We start from the raw sequence: 14620 nt of genomic DNA on the forward strand, positions 1-14620 counted from the left end.
AGCAAGCAAATCGGATCAGTTGACTGAAAATAGATCATTTCACCCGATCATTTTTGCCGCTGCACTCGTAAATCCCCTATCCTACGATTATGACACTACCCAATATGAAACTTGAATTGTTATATAATAACGAGAGTTTCGATGTAATTGTTATGTTATGTATGTTGTTATTGAATTTCAAATTGCATCGGTTTTTAAAGAGTGATAATTATCAACACGCCCGATCGATATACTGACTATACGGATTTTATGCAAGTGATCTCTTGAAACAATTAACTATCTGACTCATCTCCCTCCTCTCCATTCTTGTGAACGCGGCGACGGCGTACACGCTCGGCAATCGACTCATCTTGCTCGTCCATGATTTGTTGTTTGTACTTTGCGATAACTTCATCGGGAGTCTCGGTCCCTTCTGCACTGTTTGCTGCATCAGGTGATTGATTACGACCGACTGTTTCGTCGGTGTCATGTTGAGGTAACTGAGCCGAAGTTGGAGACGGAGATATCGCGGGTGTAGGCGTTTGGGGAGGAATGACAGGTCCATCGGGGTGCAGCTGCCGAGATTTGCGCGAAGGATTGAAGTGTTTACAATGAGGACAAACGTATTCTATGCAAAAAATGATGGAAAAAGAAAAAAAAAATGTCGTCAAAAACGATGTTTTAGCATCACCCTATTAATATAAAACTCCAAAGCGAAAAACCCTTACGTATAGTATCGATTTCATTCGGCAAAACAAGCCCATTGTGCGTAAAACAATGGTTGCAAATTAATGCATATTTGGTTTCTGGTCCATCATCACCCACCAAGGCATCCACAATTTTATCGTACCATTGAGGTGCTCGAGGCGGGGGAGGTGGTGGCATCATCACAAAACCGGGATTTCCACTCGGCCCCTTGTTGGCAATTCCCGACATTGGACCGGCGGATGAACTACCTCCTTGTGGCGCTGGTCCAGTCCGCGGAGCAGGCATTGATACTAAATGGCACCATGTATGAATACCAAGTCCCTTTTCTCATTGACAGGCGATCTTATCATCACGTACCTGGCTTTTTCTGAGCAAAGTGTTGCTGTTGTTGCTGTTGCTGTTGTTTTTGTAGTTGCATGAGTCTCTCTTGTTCCCGTTTCTTCTTCTGCGCTGCTTCATCGTATCGATCGAGCAATGACTGCGTCGAGTAATATGACGTTTTCTTTTTCAACTCTTCCACTTTTAATTTCTGTTCCGCTCGTAGTGCAGTAAGAAGCGCTTCCTCGGAAGTCTGCTTTCGGCTGTAGAACCAGCCAAGTAACTTTCGAGTGTAATAAATGCTATAAAGAACATATTAATATTTGCCCGGGTCACGTTCATTCCTGCTTATGTTACCAAATAGGAAAAAGGAAGGCTGGTAGCGCTGTTAAAAAAGTGTGGATATTCACGTCTTGCCCATGCAATGTCAAGAGACAATATCCGAGATACACAACCCAGACAATTGTGCTGTAGATAACCCATAATACGCCTGTGCGTCGTTGACGGATCTTGATGTCAGTTAGTCTGACCTCGGCTTCTTGGATTTTACTATCGAGTTCGGACAAAATTCGTTCGTAATCATTGGGGTCCGTCTACAGTAAATTGGAGTTAGATTAGGTGAACTGTAAATGCAGGTTGATAATAAAAAAGCTTGGCGTGTACCTTTTGCTTGGACCATATCATGCCCATGGTGGCTAATGAAAAAAAGGAGGGAACAATAAGAAAGAGGAGTCGCTCCAAATGATTCAATGGGTCAAGGAAGCCTTGTGGACCGTGATGCAACTCCGACACATTGAACCCACAACACGTGGCATAACCATGCAATATTGTTTTTGGCGACTGTTAAACTTTCACATTCGCATCCACATTTCCCGATAATCTTTAGTATTGGCGACCTTTTGTTTTGCTCATTTAATAAGTTATGGGCCGATGTAAACTTGATTGTGGTAAAAAAGAAAATCTTTGATTATTATTGCTCTGGTTTTTTTTGTCACATTGTGTATACTCCTGTTCAAAAGTCACCGTAGGAACTTCAAAATTTCTTAAAAATCGAAAATGCAATGATACGTTTCGATGGACAGCGTCCATAATAAAAGGCCCTCCGAACAACTCCAAAAATTTATAGATGAGATATTCGATAACCTGTAACAAACAGTATTTAATACGACGTTTGACCGCTTTCTTTCTCTATTACAATGCAGCACCTATTGGGCACCTAATCACTACAGGGTAGCAAGCACCCCTCCTTTTTCCGCATTCTTTCTGGTCCCGTCCTGGTGAAGATGTCTTTTTGCTGCTGGCCCCAGTCACGAAGGTTTTTTCTTTTTTTTTCCGCTGTCCGCGTTGCTTGCCTTTCCCTTTGGCGTTGCTTCCGTTCCTTCCGGAGAACTTTTTTGGCCTGATCTTGTCTCCCGCTTGTGACCTTTTCCGCGTGGTCGGGCTTGTGCTCGGGCTTTTTTTTCTCTGGCGTTCTCTCCTATGTCCTTTGGTTGGACGTCTGGTTTTTTTGGGGGGGTTCCTCTTGCCGTCTCTGGGTGTTTCTTGGTTTTTCCTCGCCTCTTCCTGGGCGGTTATGGCCGTCCTCCCCCAGGATGCGGACTTCTGGGAGTGGGCGACCATCTTCCCAGAGGTTACGGTAAGTTTTTCAATGTAGTAAGAAAGCTGTATAAGATATAATCTTACTGACGGCTCTTGTTTTCTTTGTTTTCTTTATGTCTTCTTCTCTCCCTAATCTGATCATTTTCCAACTCGTGAATTAATTATCTTTTATTTTTCTATGTTTGACTTACTCTCATCATTTGATGTTTATGCTTTTTTATGTCTTTTTCTTGTATTGCCATTCTTTTTTTGTCTGTATCATAATTTCCTTTTTTTTGTGATTTTGAAATTTCTACGGTGACTTTTGAAATAAACAGTATTTATTCTGTTTCTGTCGAAAGAGACATCTCCACATGAATTGCAGATATCCGTCACAGGGGATTTGATGAAGCCCAAACAATGAAATTCAATAATAACAGTTGATCCCTCGAGAACTGCTAATATTAAAAATAGTGGGACGATGCATATTGCTCACCCTTCTCATATCCTGTTCTTGCGACAAAAGCTCCGTATTAGATTCGAATGGTTCTTTTTTCCAGATTTCGGGAAAATGTGTGGACCTCACCGTAGGTTGGAGAAAGGTGGTGGTTTTGGAATTCCTTGGCCGTTATAATTATCGGGATGATTGTGGTGCACTTTTGCAACTCATGATCAACGGTGACCAGTTAAAAACACACTCAAGGTTGATGCATCTCCATCGAACAGACGGCACTATATGGAACAGCTTTATGCGGATTAAATATGTCCGTGGGCCAAATCGAAAAACCTTGTTTCATAGAAAGCTGCCTTTGCATGAGCCTGTTGCTATGAATCACTAACCCACTAGAAAGCTTATTAAATACGACTCATGAACTACTTTTTTTTTCAAACGAAATTCCAAACTTTAACAAAGAGGTCGTATAGCATCATGACATTCCCTTTAGTATGTCTAAATTCTATGTACATTTATTCTGCTGAATTTTTGCGTTGCTCTATCCATTGTTGTGTGTGTGATTTAACGTAGACCAAAGCTGACGTGCTGACAATGACGAGGGCACCACAAACGGTAAACAAAATACCATCACCCAGAGCTCTTTGTAAATCCGATGCGACAAGCGCACCAATACCTGCCGTAAGGTATCGTCCAAAATTATTGCAAGCTGTAAACTCTCTGCATCAATATGGATTGTTCCAAAAAAAAAAAAAAAAAAAAAAAAAAAAAAATATCATTCAATGACGATTACCTGTGACGGAAGCACTTCGTCTACGGAAACAGTCCACGATATACGTGGACACCGTTACCAAGGGAACCATAAGACCCAAAGCCACTAAAGTCATATGAAAGGTATCAGAACAAGTAAGTCCCGGTTCTATGTTGGCCGCTAAAGTAATTCTTACCGAAAAATAGACAAACGAGGCCATAAGCGAAATGAACATTTTTCTGAACACACCATCCATAAGCTGTGAATGCGGCCATTTGAATGAACAGACAGATACCGATAATGACAAAACTGATACGCATCTCAGGAACAGCTTCACCATTGGCTTGCTTTACACGTCGGTTATACACGCGATCGGATATACGACCGCCAATATTACTACCGGACATAGCACCGGCGGCCATTGGGAGATAGCACAGTCCCACCGTCCCAGAATCCATCCCATATTGTATGGTATAAGTCCGTGTAAACAATGTATTGACCAAGTAAAATACCAAGAACCTGTAATACTCAGTTCGTGGGATGATTTTTTTTCAAGTTCAGAATTTTTTCACTTACAACATGCTGATGAAGAGCACCGTGAGAGAAATATTCAAATAACGGAACAATTTGAGCGCGGATAGTGGATTGACATGCCATCTTGGACTTTTCTTTTTGGTTTGTTCAACTACGGAAGTCGTTGGTAAAGCAGGTGCAGCACGCCAAGTTTCGGGCAAGAAGAGCAAAATCGCCAACCAGATCATGAAACCAAAAATAGCCACAAGCCAAAAGTTACTTTGCCAACCCAAACCTTCATTCAGGTAACCACCTACAATGGGACTATTGATTGAATAATAACAAAAGATAAGCGACCCGATTGTATACCATATTGCAGTGTGTGAAATATATTACCCAATGGCAGGGCCTAGGAGCGGGCCACAGGTATAAAGCGCAAATGCCCGACCTCTTTCTTTTGGTTCGAATATATCCGCCAGTGTTCCTGCACCCATTGACATAACCTAAGGCAGCTTATTTTAAAAACAAATTATTTGCTGCTTACATCAGGGATAGCTTACAGACGATGAACCAATCGCACTCACTGCCCGAAATACGATAAACATCGTTATATTCACAGAAAGCGCACAGCAGACGTTGCCGACGACTGAAATAAGGAATGATGTCAAGTAGATGATTCGGCGGCCTAGTATAGTGCAATTAGCTACCAAGGCATGGTAGTAAGTTTCATTTAAATCTATACCATATACATCACCGAAAGAAGCCCATAGCAATGGCTAAGACAAAATCATTTGTGAGATATGGCTGTTGCTCGGTCATCATATGATGCGATCCTGGTACTCACGAAAAATGCCGTAAAAAAAGTAAATATTGACACTGTATAGATTATCTCATCAGTAAACCAAACGTGTTTACGGCGGGCTAAAAAAAAAAAAAAAAAAAAAAAAAAAAAAAAAAAAAAAAAAAGAACTTACAAGATGCATTCATCGCAGTATCGGTTGTGTGGAACGCTAGTTGCATCGGAACCAAAGCCGGGTACTAGAAACGAAATTACGTGAGATCATAGATTCGCTTTAATATGCTTGTTCTCACATACATAAATGGTCGTGGATATAGGTGATCTGCAGAGCAAATATTCGTTAGCAGTTGTGGGGTTTGGTAACCATCTTGCTTTCACATACATGGACGACGCCAGCGCAACGATTAAGAGGATCAAATTCTTTTTAAGCGGCGAAAACTTTTGCGGATCAGTATTGCTGATGCCGTTGCGCTTTTTCCAGATCTTCCATTTTGAATTGTTCCTGGTTTCCGAACGCTTAAGTGAGTCTGATAATGCTGGATCAGCCAGGCCGCTGCTCTTCTCTTGAAATAATGTTTCATCGTGTGCATTCAAAGTCAACTCGTTGTCTTTTTCGAAAGATGTGTTTGTCGTTGGGAATTTATCATCGGGTCGGCCAATGTCATCTGTCATAATAGAATGAATCGAAGTGAATATCGAAGAATCGGGTATAGTTTGTGGAAAAAAGGATATAAGAAAAGAGCAAGCAATTGATTGATTTTGCTGTGTGTTCGCACGTCTTATGTTGCTTATCCAAATAAGGTGCAAATAGCCACTGGGATCAGTGGGAAAGAGTTTTCCCTGATACTGCGGATAAACCTACGGCAAGCCTGATGTAGCTCAGGTTTTCGAACGCAGATGGTGCTGTGATACCCCCATGAAAGCAACAAAAGTGGATCAGGTATAAAAGAAAGCTCGGTCTGCGATACTCATCTGCATTGCAATCAAGGAACATTTGCAAAGCAATAAATACGCTTCATTCTCACTTTTGCAGAATTTGCAGAAGAGTCTTTTGCTCGCAGAGTACTGACTCTCGTGATGGTCAAACATGAGGATATGATACCATGCTTGGGCAATGTTATTTGTGTTGTTGATTGGAAGCAACGAAACCATAAATATTATGATTTTTGTTCCAAATACTATTTCCGCCAGATACACAAATCATGAAGCGATTATGTTACGTGCCTAACTGAAGCAAGTGTGACAACGAAGCATTGTTCGCCCTACTTGGGACCTGCATCATGGTCATCAACCCACGATGGTTACACTCATGCACACATCGAGAATTATAGTGCTAAACTTAAATTCAGCAATCGATCTTTTGGTGGAAGGCTTCTTAGCTTTCTTTATGACAATTTCAGCAGAATGATCCAGTTCCTCACGCCTTGAATCCTAAAACAATCAGCATCAAGCCAAAGCATCTGCTCAATATATTAGTAAATCGTACGGGCTACTGATCACTCTCGCATCCAGCAAAAAAATAATGCGTCCCTTGTCACTGAACTATACTGTCAAGTTTTTTGGGAAAAAATTGATTTCTCGTTTATGTGCCGCGACAGAGCAATTGTTTATGCTGCGCAGAAATGTATTATACGATGATTGGGCCATGATGCAAAATCAATGATTTATTCTCCCACTTTGCGTCATTATGTTCGAACCATGGCTGGCTTTGGTGCTTAAAGATTGAGAGAAAGTTATCTGTTTATGCTTAATGTACTCTGAGATTTAACGTAGGGAGAATAATAGACATGGCCGAGCCTTAGCTCGTTTTATACATTCAAGCGTGCACAACTTCAAATGAAATGGGATGAACGTTATGAACAAAACTGTGCGCATAAAAAATACGACCCAGCTCCACATTCGGGGATGAAATTAAGGCAAACCCCACTGATGTGGTAGATTCGTGACTGTCCACTCTTAGGCCGTCTGGCAACGATATCTTTCAACAAAGGGTCACGGTGATCTTATGTCATTATTTAGAATGCAACCATTCATTGCGCACACCCTTAGAAACACATGTCATACGAAGGGGCAATTACTACGACTACACAATCAGGCATTACGGTGCAGTAGAAGCACGTTGCTGTTTGGCAAATCGAACACAAGTCCATGCTTTCGACGACTATCGACCGTTTGTGCATCGACACGAGTACTGCGCTCAACGACACCTTACGCTTGTGCCCTTCTTCCAGTATCTCATGTTCAAGCGCAGGCTCACCATGTTGCAGAAAAAACAGCCACTCCCTCGGAAATCGAAGTTGCTGCGGCCCAGCCGTCTCATTCCCTTCTGAAACGTGCCTTACAACGACTACTGGAAGCGATCGATGACTGGATATTAGAACCTATTCTTACTCTTCGACGGTTTGCGCATTTACTGCTGTTGTTTCTGCCAGTCTTAGCCACGGCTCCCATCATGCTCTACGGACGCCCCACGTCGGAAAATGAGCGGTCTGGCACTATATGGTGGTTTGATTTCTTCTCAACTCAAATGGAAAAAGCGGGTCCTACATTTATAAAGGCAAGTACGGATAAGGGTGGATCTGTGACTGGATGAAATTTATATAACCACGCTTCATTTGGTATGCAGCTTGCTCAGTGGATCGCATCCCGCACTGATTTATTTCCGATGGCATTGTGCACGCGGCTTTCCAAACTGCATTCCCAGGTGGATCCACATCCTTTCGGTTACACAAAACGCGTAATTGAAGAAGCGTTTGATAGAAAACTGGAAGACATATTTTTAGAATTCGGACCGAAACCACTGGGAGTGGGGGCTATTGCTCAAGTGTACAAAGCAAGGATCCGTCCTGAAATCCTCATTGGTCAATCGCAAGAGCAGCTGGCTCTCAGCGACAATGTTGTCACTTCCGATTCGGTACGAACGCATGACATCCAAGGCAATCCTATCAATATCCACACAGCCGTGGCTGTAAAGATCATCCATCCCCGCGCTCGGCAAATCGTCGATCGAGATCTGAAAATCATGGCCTTTTTTGCCAGGGTATTGACCTTGATTCCCACCTTCCACTGGCTGTCGCTGCCGGATGAAGTGCAAGTGTTCGGACGGATGATGAAAGAACAGTTGGATTTACGTGGCGAGGCGCATAACCTGCAGAGGTTCAACGAGCTGTTTGGGAAGTCCATGCAGATTAAATTTCCAAAGCCATTGATTCACTTTACTACGAAAGACATGCTTCTGGAAGAATATGAAAAGGGAATTCCGTTAGACATATTCTTGAAAGAAGCCTCTCGGTCGAGACGTCAAGGAGAATCTCCCAGTGTATTTGATCACAAAATTGCTGACATTGGTAAGTGAATCGTCGTTCCTTTCCCACCGCCTTACTTAAAGAACATTGTCTGAATATCGCCATAAAATGAAGGCTTGGACGCATTTCTCGTAAGTGCAACTCCGTTGCTTGATATTTAGTTGGGGAACTAACCAATGCTCTTTTGCCTATCATGCAGCATATGTTGATCTTTTACAACTTTGTTCACGCCGATCTCCATCCTGGCAACATCATTGTCAAGTTTTACAAGCCGTCGGCCTACCATCCAGTACAGCGTGCTTGGTCACATCTATTGGGACGCAAGCTAGTTGATGAAGGCGATTTGGCGGTTGAGAGAGTATTAAGTGTCTGTGATGATACTGAAGCGATGCGAGAGGAACTGGAAAAGCTACACGACGAAGGCTACAGCCCTCGCTTGGTGTTTATCGACACGGGCTTGATCAACGAGCTGAATGATGTAAATCGTCGAAATTTTCTCGATTTATTCCAAGCGATTGCTTCGTTCAATGGCTATCGAGCGGGTGAATTGATGGTGGAGCGATGTCGTACGCCGGAATTGGTGGTAGACCCCGATGTATTCGCTCTTCGTATGCAGAAATTGATCCTGGGTCTGAAACAAAGCACATTTAATCTTGGCGCCATCAAAATCGGCAATCTTTTACACGAAGCCATGAACATGGTGCGTGCGCATCATGTGAAACTTGAAGGCGATTTTGTAAACATCGTGGTGAGCATTATGTTACTGGAAGGCATTGGACGACAGTTGGATCCGGATGTAGATCTATTTAAGAGTGCTCTTCCCGTCCTACGTGATTACAGTATGCAGAACCGAGGCAAAGCCACGCTGGAAGGCATGAGAGAGGTTCAAAAACATGGCAGTACACCTCATTGGATCAAAGTCTGGGTATTCCTCGAGTTTCGAAATTATTGGGGTCGCAATACCAGAGATGAAGAATGGATGCAGTTGTGGTAATTATTTTTGGAAATGACACACTACCTGGATCCGAACAGCATACTGATCTTTTTATTTTTATTTTTTACAGTGACATTTTATGCCCAAATTAATCTCAAGACCACCGGTCCTTTTCCTGTATCAGATACACTAAGTTTTAATCCTTTCACGCAATTATACCAGTCAAGACTTTTTTCGCAAAAAAAAAAACAAAAAACAAAAAACAAAAAAATTGAAGTTCATGCCAGCCATTTTGCGCATCTAGCATGTTCTTTGTCCGACAATGTTGCTATGGTTGCAAATCTTCCCCTTCCTTTTTTTCCCTTCATCCCCTTATTTCTTAGTTTGGTAACTGCTTTTTTGCTATGGCGTTTCCACGTGCCATTTGGGTATAGTTGTGTTAGGGGAAACAGCAACAAAAAAGCAGATCCATCTAAATTGCAATAAGCTCTATCTAAGAATCACAGCAAACCTCGTAGTAAACCCACGTGACAGTTGACGACTTCTCCTTCTTCGGACTCATTGTTTTTCTTTTTGGATTTTTTGTCCTGCTCCAATTTTTTTTGGTTTTTTTTTTTCGTACGGTTAGATCCAACTGATAAAAGAAGAGGATCATTTGAAAACGCACCTATCCATCTTACCGTCCGTGCACAAAATGGGGCGAAAGGCAAAATCGTGTCGACATGCATGGTCAATTTATGATGAAACGGAAACAAGTGTTGTGTTACTTTACGATCTTGGAATGTCATTCTTAGCCTTTGGCAAACACTGTACCAAGTATTTCACCTAATCAAAAGTCGCTTATGAGTTACAAGTTCTCCTTAAGAAACATTGTCTCGCGCCCCTCGCTTCGCCCCTAGGTTTACCTGCACACTTTTTCTTTTTTACTTTTTTTTTTATTCTTACTCTTGCAACTTTTTTTTTTCTTTCCCGACCTCTTACGTCTTTTTCTCCCATCATTTTCGCTCTCCTCTAAAGCCCCTTTACATTTTCCCTTTGTGCGTCTCGTCACTATTGATTACCGGCGTTGTTAATGTCTGCAAAGGTCGCACCCGCAGGTCTAAAGTCGATGGATTCTACGACCTCAAATGATCGATTGTGGGAAGTTGTCGAGATTCAGCGAGTAATCATTCAAAATTTGGAGGAAGCACTTGCTAAAGCAACCACCGATCTCGCCAGGGTGACAAACGACCTTGTCAAAGTAACGACCGATCGCGATCATTTGCTCAAAGTCCGAGAAAATAGCATACACCAAAATGGATTTGTTGTACCACATTGCAGTACTCCAATGACAGCTTCAACAGCAAAGGGTGTCGTCGACGACATGTCGCATGAGGGAATGTCACGATCGTCTGTGGAAGTCATGGTTGACATGCCGAGCTCCAGTCCCGTTCCGCCCCCACGCTCTCCTTTCCGACAAAATACAGCCAAAGACCAATATGCACATAAACTTATTGTGGATGCTGGAACCACCACTACTACTACTACTACTAAATCTACTATTATGCCTAGCCATGACGATAATGAAAATTTCGATCTTTCAGACATACAATTTCCTCAAAGTCCTTCCACGAGCAGTAGCGATACCCCGATTTCTCCTGTCAATATTACTGTGGATAAAGATGCTCAATTGTTCCTGAAACATCAAGAAATGCAAACAAAATCTGGACGCCCCACGACACCTCGAACTAGGAAAAGCTCGACGCAGGCTTCGGTGATGCAACAACGTGTTCCAGCACTTCATGCAGGAAGACCTGTGATACTCCGAAATTCTACCCCTTTCAACAGCAGTGACCCAGCAAAAGACGCTCTCCAGCTTGCATCCTTCTCAAATACTAGCTCAGATGAGGATCGCTCTTCGGAAGAAATTAATGACAGTTATTCAACGGCGGATCCCATGGCGCATATCACCGTTACCGATCTGCACATCAAAGTGGTCGGCTCCAATATCACCGTAAATCATAAAGGCAAAGAAGTGGTGGCTTTTTTGTTATCTGTCAGACAAAAAAAGGCCGATCCAGCAGAAGAACCACAAGAGTTATGGTGCGTGCAAAAATTCTATTCCGATTTTTTGGATCTCGATAATCAGGTAAAGAAAAACAAATCAAGAATTCTCGTTACTGGGTTTTTCGACTCATTTTCATGACAGCTTAAAGTACGGAGCCGATCATCTGCAGGCAAACCGGGCAAATTACCTGATAAAGCATTATTCACTACTTATGCGCCAAATAAAGTCGATCAGAGAAAAGTAAGGTTACCCTAATTTTCAAGAAAAAAAAAAGGCTTATCATTTTTTGCACAATTTCTAACACTGATCGACCAATAGATGGCCATTGAAAAATACCTGCAATACGTTATCAACATGTCGTTGCATGATACTACTGAATTATGCCGCTTTATTTCCTCCAATAGAGTGGATACACAAAATACCGTAAACATGGTAACCTAGTCGACACGACCATTGGTGATAGAATAATGACTGAAAGAAGAGTATTCCTAGATATCTGGCCATCGTCAAGGCTACCTCACTAAACGGGGCAAGAGTTTTGGCGGTTGGAAATCGCGCTATTTCGTTCTCGATGGCCCAATTCTCAGATATTATGACATGGTAAGTTTTCAAATGTTAAAAAACTATTCTTCTATCATGTAATTAATATATATGCAACAGCAAGGAGGATCATTACTCGGCGTCATACACCTCAGTGAAGCACAAGTTTGTCGGCAAAACTCTCCTCCGTCATCGGCAAATGGACCTGTGCAACAGCACAAACACGCCTTCATGATCTTGGAGCCTAAAAAATCCGTCGCCAATGGTGTGCATAAACACTTGCTTTGTGCATACTCGGATACGGAGCGTGATGAGTGGATTGAAGCTTTGAATCACTATGCCAATCTCGGATTGCTACGACAGGAAACCAAACGTAAAGTCTCCAAAGAAGATATCAAGCCTATCAGTGCGATGCCTATCAGCCAACTTTCCAGCATAGACTATGCTGGAAAATTTTCTACCAATATATCCCCTGCCATGTTGCCTTATTATCCGCCACGATCCAACTCGGACTCTTCCATTCATCCATGTGAATCTACTATTTCTGACTCGTCTATTCCTTCTTCCACAGCATTGCTCGATATGGACTCTCCTCCGCTTTTGCGTCAACGATCAAGCATGGATCATCCCTTCTTCTTTTCACAACAGCACCAAACGCACCATTCCTCGACTTTTACTTCTGACTTTCCTTCTTATGGTACTCCAACACATGAATCAATATCCGGTCCTGTATCTCCTTGCACTACACCTACATTAGAGGAGGAAACCAGCCTAGAGTGTGAAGGGCGAAAAACAAAGCAGAAAGCCAACCGACGCACGTTCTGGTCTAAAAAAATATTCACCGGTTCCAGTAACGATACATCCGGCGCGGTGCCTACAGGTGGTTTGCGAGGATTTTTAACAAGGAGTTCCCATGACAGCAATGCCGATCAAACCAGTGGATTGGCGCTTCCGTTGAAACGTCGTCAAAAGTCCGTGGTTGAAGCCAATATAAAATCACCTAATCAAGTATTCGGTGTTCCGTTGATGGAAGCCGTCCAAGTCTGCAGAACCTCTGAGACATGCGAACTACCAGCCATTGTGCATCGATGCATCGAATACCTCGAAGCGAAAAATGCAACTCGCGAAGAAGGCATCTATCGACTGAGCGGAAGTGCCACCAAAATCAAATCGCTCAAACAAAAATTCGACGAACGTAAGGGTTTATTGAACGTGCATAAAGGAATGACTGATGATTACTGACGATTTCATGCATAATTTTGCTAGTCGGCGATTACGACCTGCTGGCATCTAACGAGTATCACGATATCCATGCCATTGCTGGTCTTTTGAAAATGTGGCTTCGTGAACTTCCGGAAAACGTTCTCACACAGAAGCGACTACGAGAATTCCTGGCAGTTATTGGTAAGCTCCTTCTATGATGTTCTTGACAATCATTGTACCTCCAAGCACACAAAGCGGGTATTCAATATTCGATTATTAGATCTAGTCGATAGGCAAGAGCGAGTGAACGAGCTAGGGAGATTAGTATCCCAGTTACCGATTGCAAACTATTGGCTTCTACGAGCCTTGACAGTTCATCTGATTCACGTAGTGGAAAACTCGGATATCAACAAAATGACGGTTCGCAATGTTGGTATCGTCTTTTCACCGACCTTGGGAATCCCCGCCGGCATTTTTAGTTTATTCTTAAGCGAATTCGATTACATCTTCTATACGGACAATGCCACCGCGACTGAGTCTGCAAAGTCCGACTCCGAGTTGCTGACACCTGAATATGCATTAGATTTGCATCCGACTCAACCATTACCAACGCAATCCACCGATCATGCCGTTGGTTCTCAACGCATACATCAAATTGTTCGCGACGAAAAAGGACGCAACAATCGCAACAGCGTGCATTATATGGATGGCGCGCCACAGTCTATTGTAAATCTTGAGGCGCAGCGAAGTGGTATGTGCCAACCATGACAAAAAATACTGAATTTGGTACGATCATTGCCGCTCAACTATAACTATTATTATAGGTAATATTGTGGATGATGACGAAGAGGTCAATGACCTGGATTTACCAATGGAAGATCCAGCTTTAATCAGTGATGATGACGAAGATAACCTGTATTCAGTATTTCCTGACTCTTCAACCTGCACTCAAGCACCCTAATTACTGTTATCTTCCTGAATGTATTTTACAAAGCTTCCCTATAATCAATCCCTCATTTTAGCCCTCTTACTCTCCTCCAAAGAAGTTATCTGTTTGTCCGTCTTTACTGTCATAAACTGAACGTTACATATTAAAACTTCATACAATTCAGAAAGGCAAAAAAAAAAAAAAAAAAAAGTCGGAAAAAAAATGTCACGATACCCCAAGAGCACCGCAGGTTAGCGCAATATGGATTCCTCAGGTTACAGATTTTGGTTTATTTTTGGAGATAACGATATCAGGTATGATTCCTCAAAAGCTAGAGTGCCATAATAATACGTGGGGGGCTAGAATCTTTCGTTTGGTCTCAATTGCATAGACCCATTCCATGCGGCCCTATACCAAAGATTTACTACATCGATGACAGCACCAAAATTTTTTTGATTCGAACTCATCAATGAGAGCCCTCCTCTGCCAACACCAACACCACGTCCAAAAAAATCCGGCAAGACTGCTTTAATTATAGGGCCCGCCCGCGCTTTCCCGGACCGGAC

The 14620-nt window shown here is 42.5% G+C and overlaps 4 protein-coding genes across 4 annotated transcripts; 2 read left to right on the plus strand and 2 right to left on the minus strand.

The window, feature by feature from the left end:
* Positions 1–142: 142 nt before the first annotated feature.
* On the minus strand, positions 143–1773 carry BYT42DRAFT_607990 (uncharacterized protein). The gene is made up of 5 exons (XM_051571190.1): positions 1669–1773; positions 1363–1598; positions 1045–1307; positions 708–977; positions 143–607 (listed from the first exon to the last, which is right to left on the minus strand). Exons 1-5 carry the CDS (start codon positions 1693–1695, stop codon positions 273–275), a joined length of 1131 nt encoding a protein of 376 aa, XP_051419869.1. The 5' UTR covers positions 1696–1773; the 3' UTR covers positions 143–272.
* Positions 1774–3813: 2040 nt separating this feature from the next.
* On the minus strand, positions 3814–4792 carry BYT42DRAFT_503257 (major facilitator superfamily domain-containing protein; the record flags this gene model as incomplete). Its single annotated transcript, XM_051564888.1, has 4 exons — positions 3814–3911; positions 3982–4304; positions 4365–4622; positions 4695–4792. 4 exons carry the CDS (start codon positions 4790–4792, stop codon positions 3814–3816), a joined length of 777 nt encoding a protein of 258 aa, XP_051419870.1.
* Positions 4793–6996: 2204 nt separating this feature from the next.
* BYT42DRAFT_585147 (uncharacterized protein) lies at positions 6997–9960 on the plus strand. The gene is made up of 5 exons (XM_051569953.1): positions 6997–7654; positions 7724–8444; positions 8517–8533; positions 8602–9392; positions 9467–9960. The coding sequence occupies exons 1-5, from the start codon at positions 7103–7105 to the stop codon at positions 9486–9488; spliced, it is 2103 nt and encodes a 700-aa protein (XP_051419871.1). The 5' UTR covers positions 6997–7102; the 3' UTR covers positions 9489–9960.
* A 303-nt stretch (positions 9961–10263) lies between these two features.
* On the plus strand, positions 10264–14244 carry BYT42DRAFT_116801 (uncharacterized protein). Its single transcript, XM_051562125.1, has 8 exons — positions 10264–11464; positions 11525–11623; positions 11702–11815; positions 11876–11983; positions 12044–13118; positions 13190–13327; positions 13413–13877; positions 13951–14244. The coding sequence occupies exons 1-8, from the start codon at positions 10409–10411 to the stop codon at positions 14085–14087; spliced, it is 3192 nt and encodes a 1063-aa protein (XP_051419872.1). The 5' UTR covers positions 10264–10408; the 3' UTR covers positions 14088–14244.
* The last annotated feature ends 376 nt before the right edge of the window (positions 14245–14620 follow it).

The sequence above is a fragment of the Radiomyces spectabilis genome (genome assembly GCF_025331425.1).
Source record: "Radiomyces spectabilis strain NRRL 2753 chromosome Unknown BYT42scaffold_13, whole genome shotgun sequence".
In the NCBI taxonomy this organism is placed as follows: Eukaryota; Fungi; Mucoromycota; class Mucoromycetes; order Mucorales; family Radiomycetaceae; genus Radiomyces; species Radiomyces spectabilis.

Excerpts from the sequence above, each read along its gene's own strand:
- BYT42DRAFT_116801 (XM_051562125.1), top strand. The coding sequence starts at position 10,409 with ATGTCTGCAAAGGTCGCACCCGCAGGTCTAAAGTCGATGGATTCTACG. Across the intron at positions 11,984-12,043 it reads TTCTCAGATATTATGACATG|CAAGGAGGATCATTACTCGG; the intron begins GTAAGTTTTCAA and ends TATATGCAACAG. Across the intron at positions 13,878-13,950 it reads TCTTGAGGCGCAGCGAAGTG|GTAATATTGTGGATGATGAC; the intron begins GTATGTGCCAAC and ends CTATTATTATAG.
- BYT42DRAFT_585147 (XM_051569953.1), top strand. The coding sequence starts at position 7,103 with ATGTCATTATTTAGAATGCAACCATTCATTGCGCACACCCTTAGAAAC. Across the intron at positions 7,655-7,723 it reads CGGGTCCTACATTTATAAAG|CTTGCTCAGTGGATCGCATC; the intron begins GCAAGTACGGAT and ends TTTGGTATGCAG. Across the intron at positions 9,393-9,466 it reads GAAGAATGGATGCAGTTGTG|TGACATTTTATGCCCAAATT; the intron begins GTAATTATTTTT and ends TATTTTTTACAG.
- BYT42DRAFT_607990 (XM_051571190.1), bottom strand. The coding sequence starts at position 1,695 with ATGGGCATGATATGGTCCAAGCAAAAG. Across the intron at positions 1,599-1,668 it reads TGATATGGTCCAAGCAAAAG|ACGGACCCCAATGATTACGA; the intron begins GTACACGCCAAG and ends AATTTACTGTAG. Across the intron at positions 608-707 it reads GAATGAAATCGATACTATAC|AATACGTTTGTCCTCATTGT; the intron begins GTAAGGGTTTTT and ends TTTTTTGCATAG.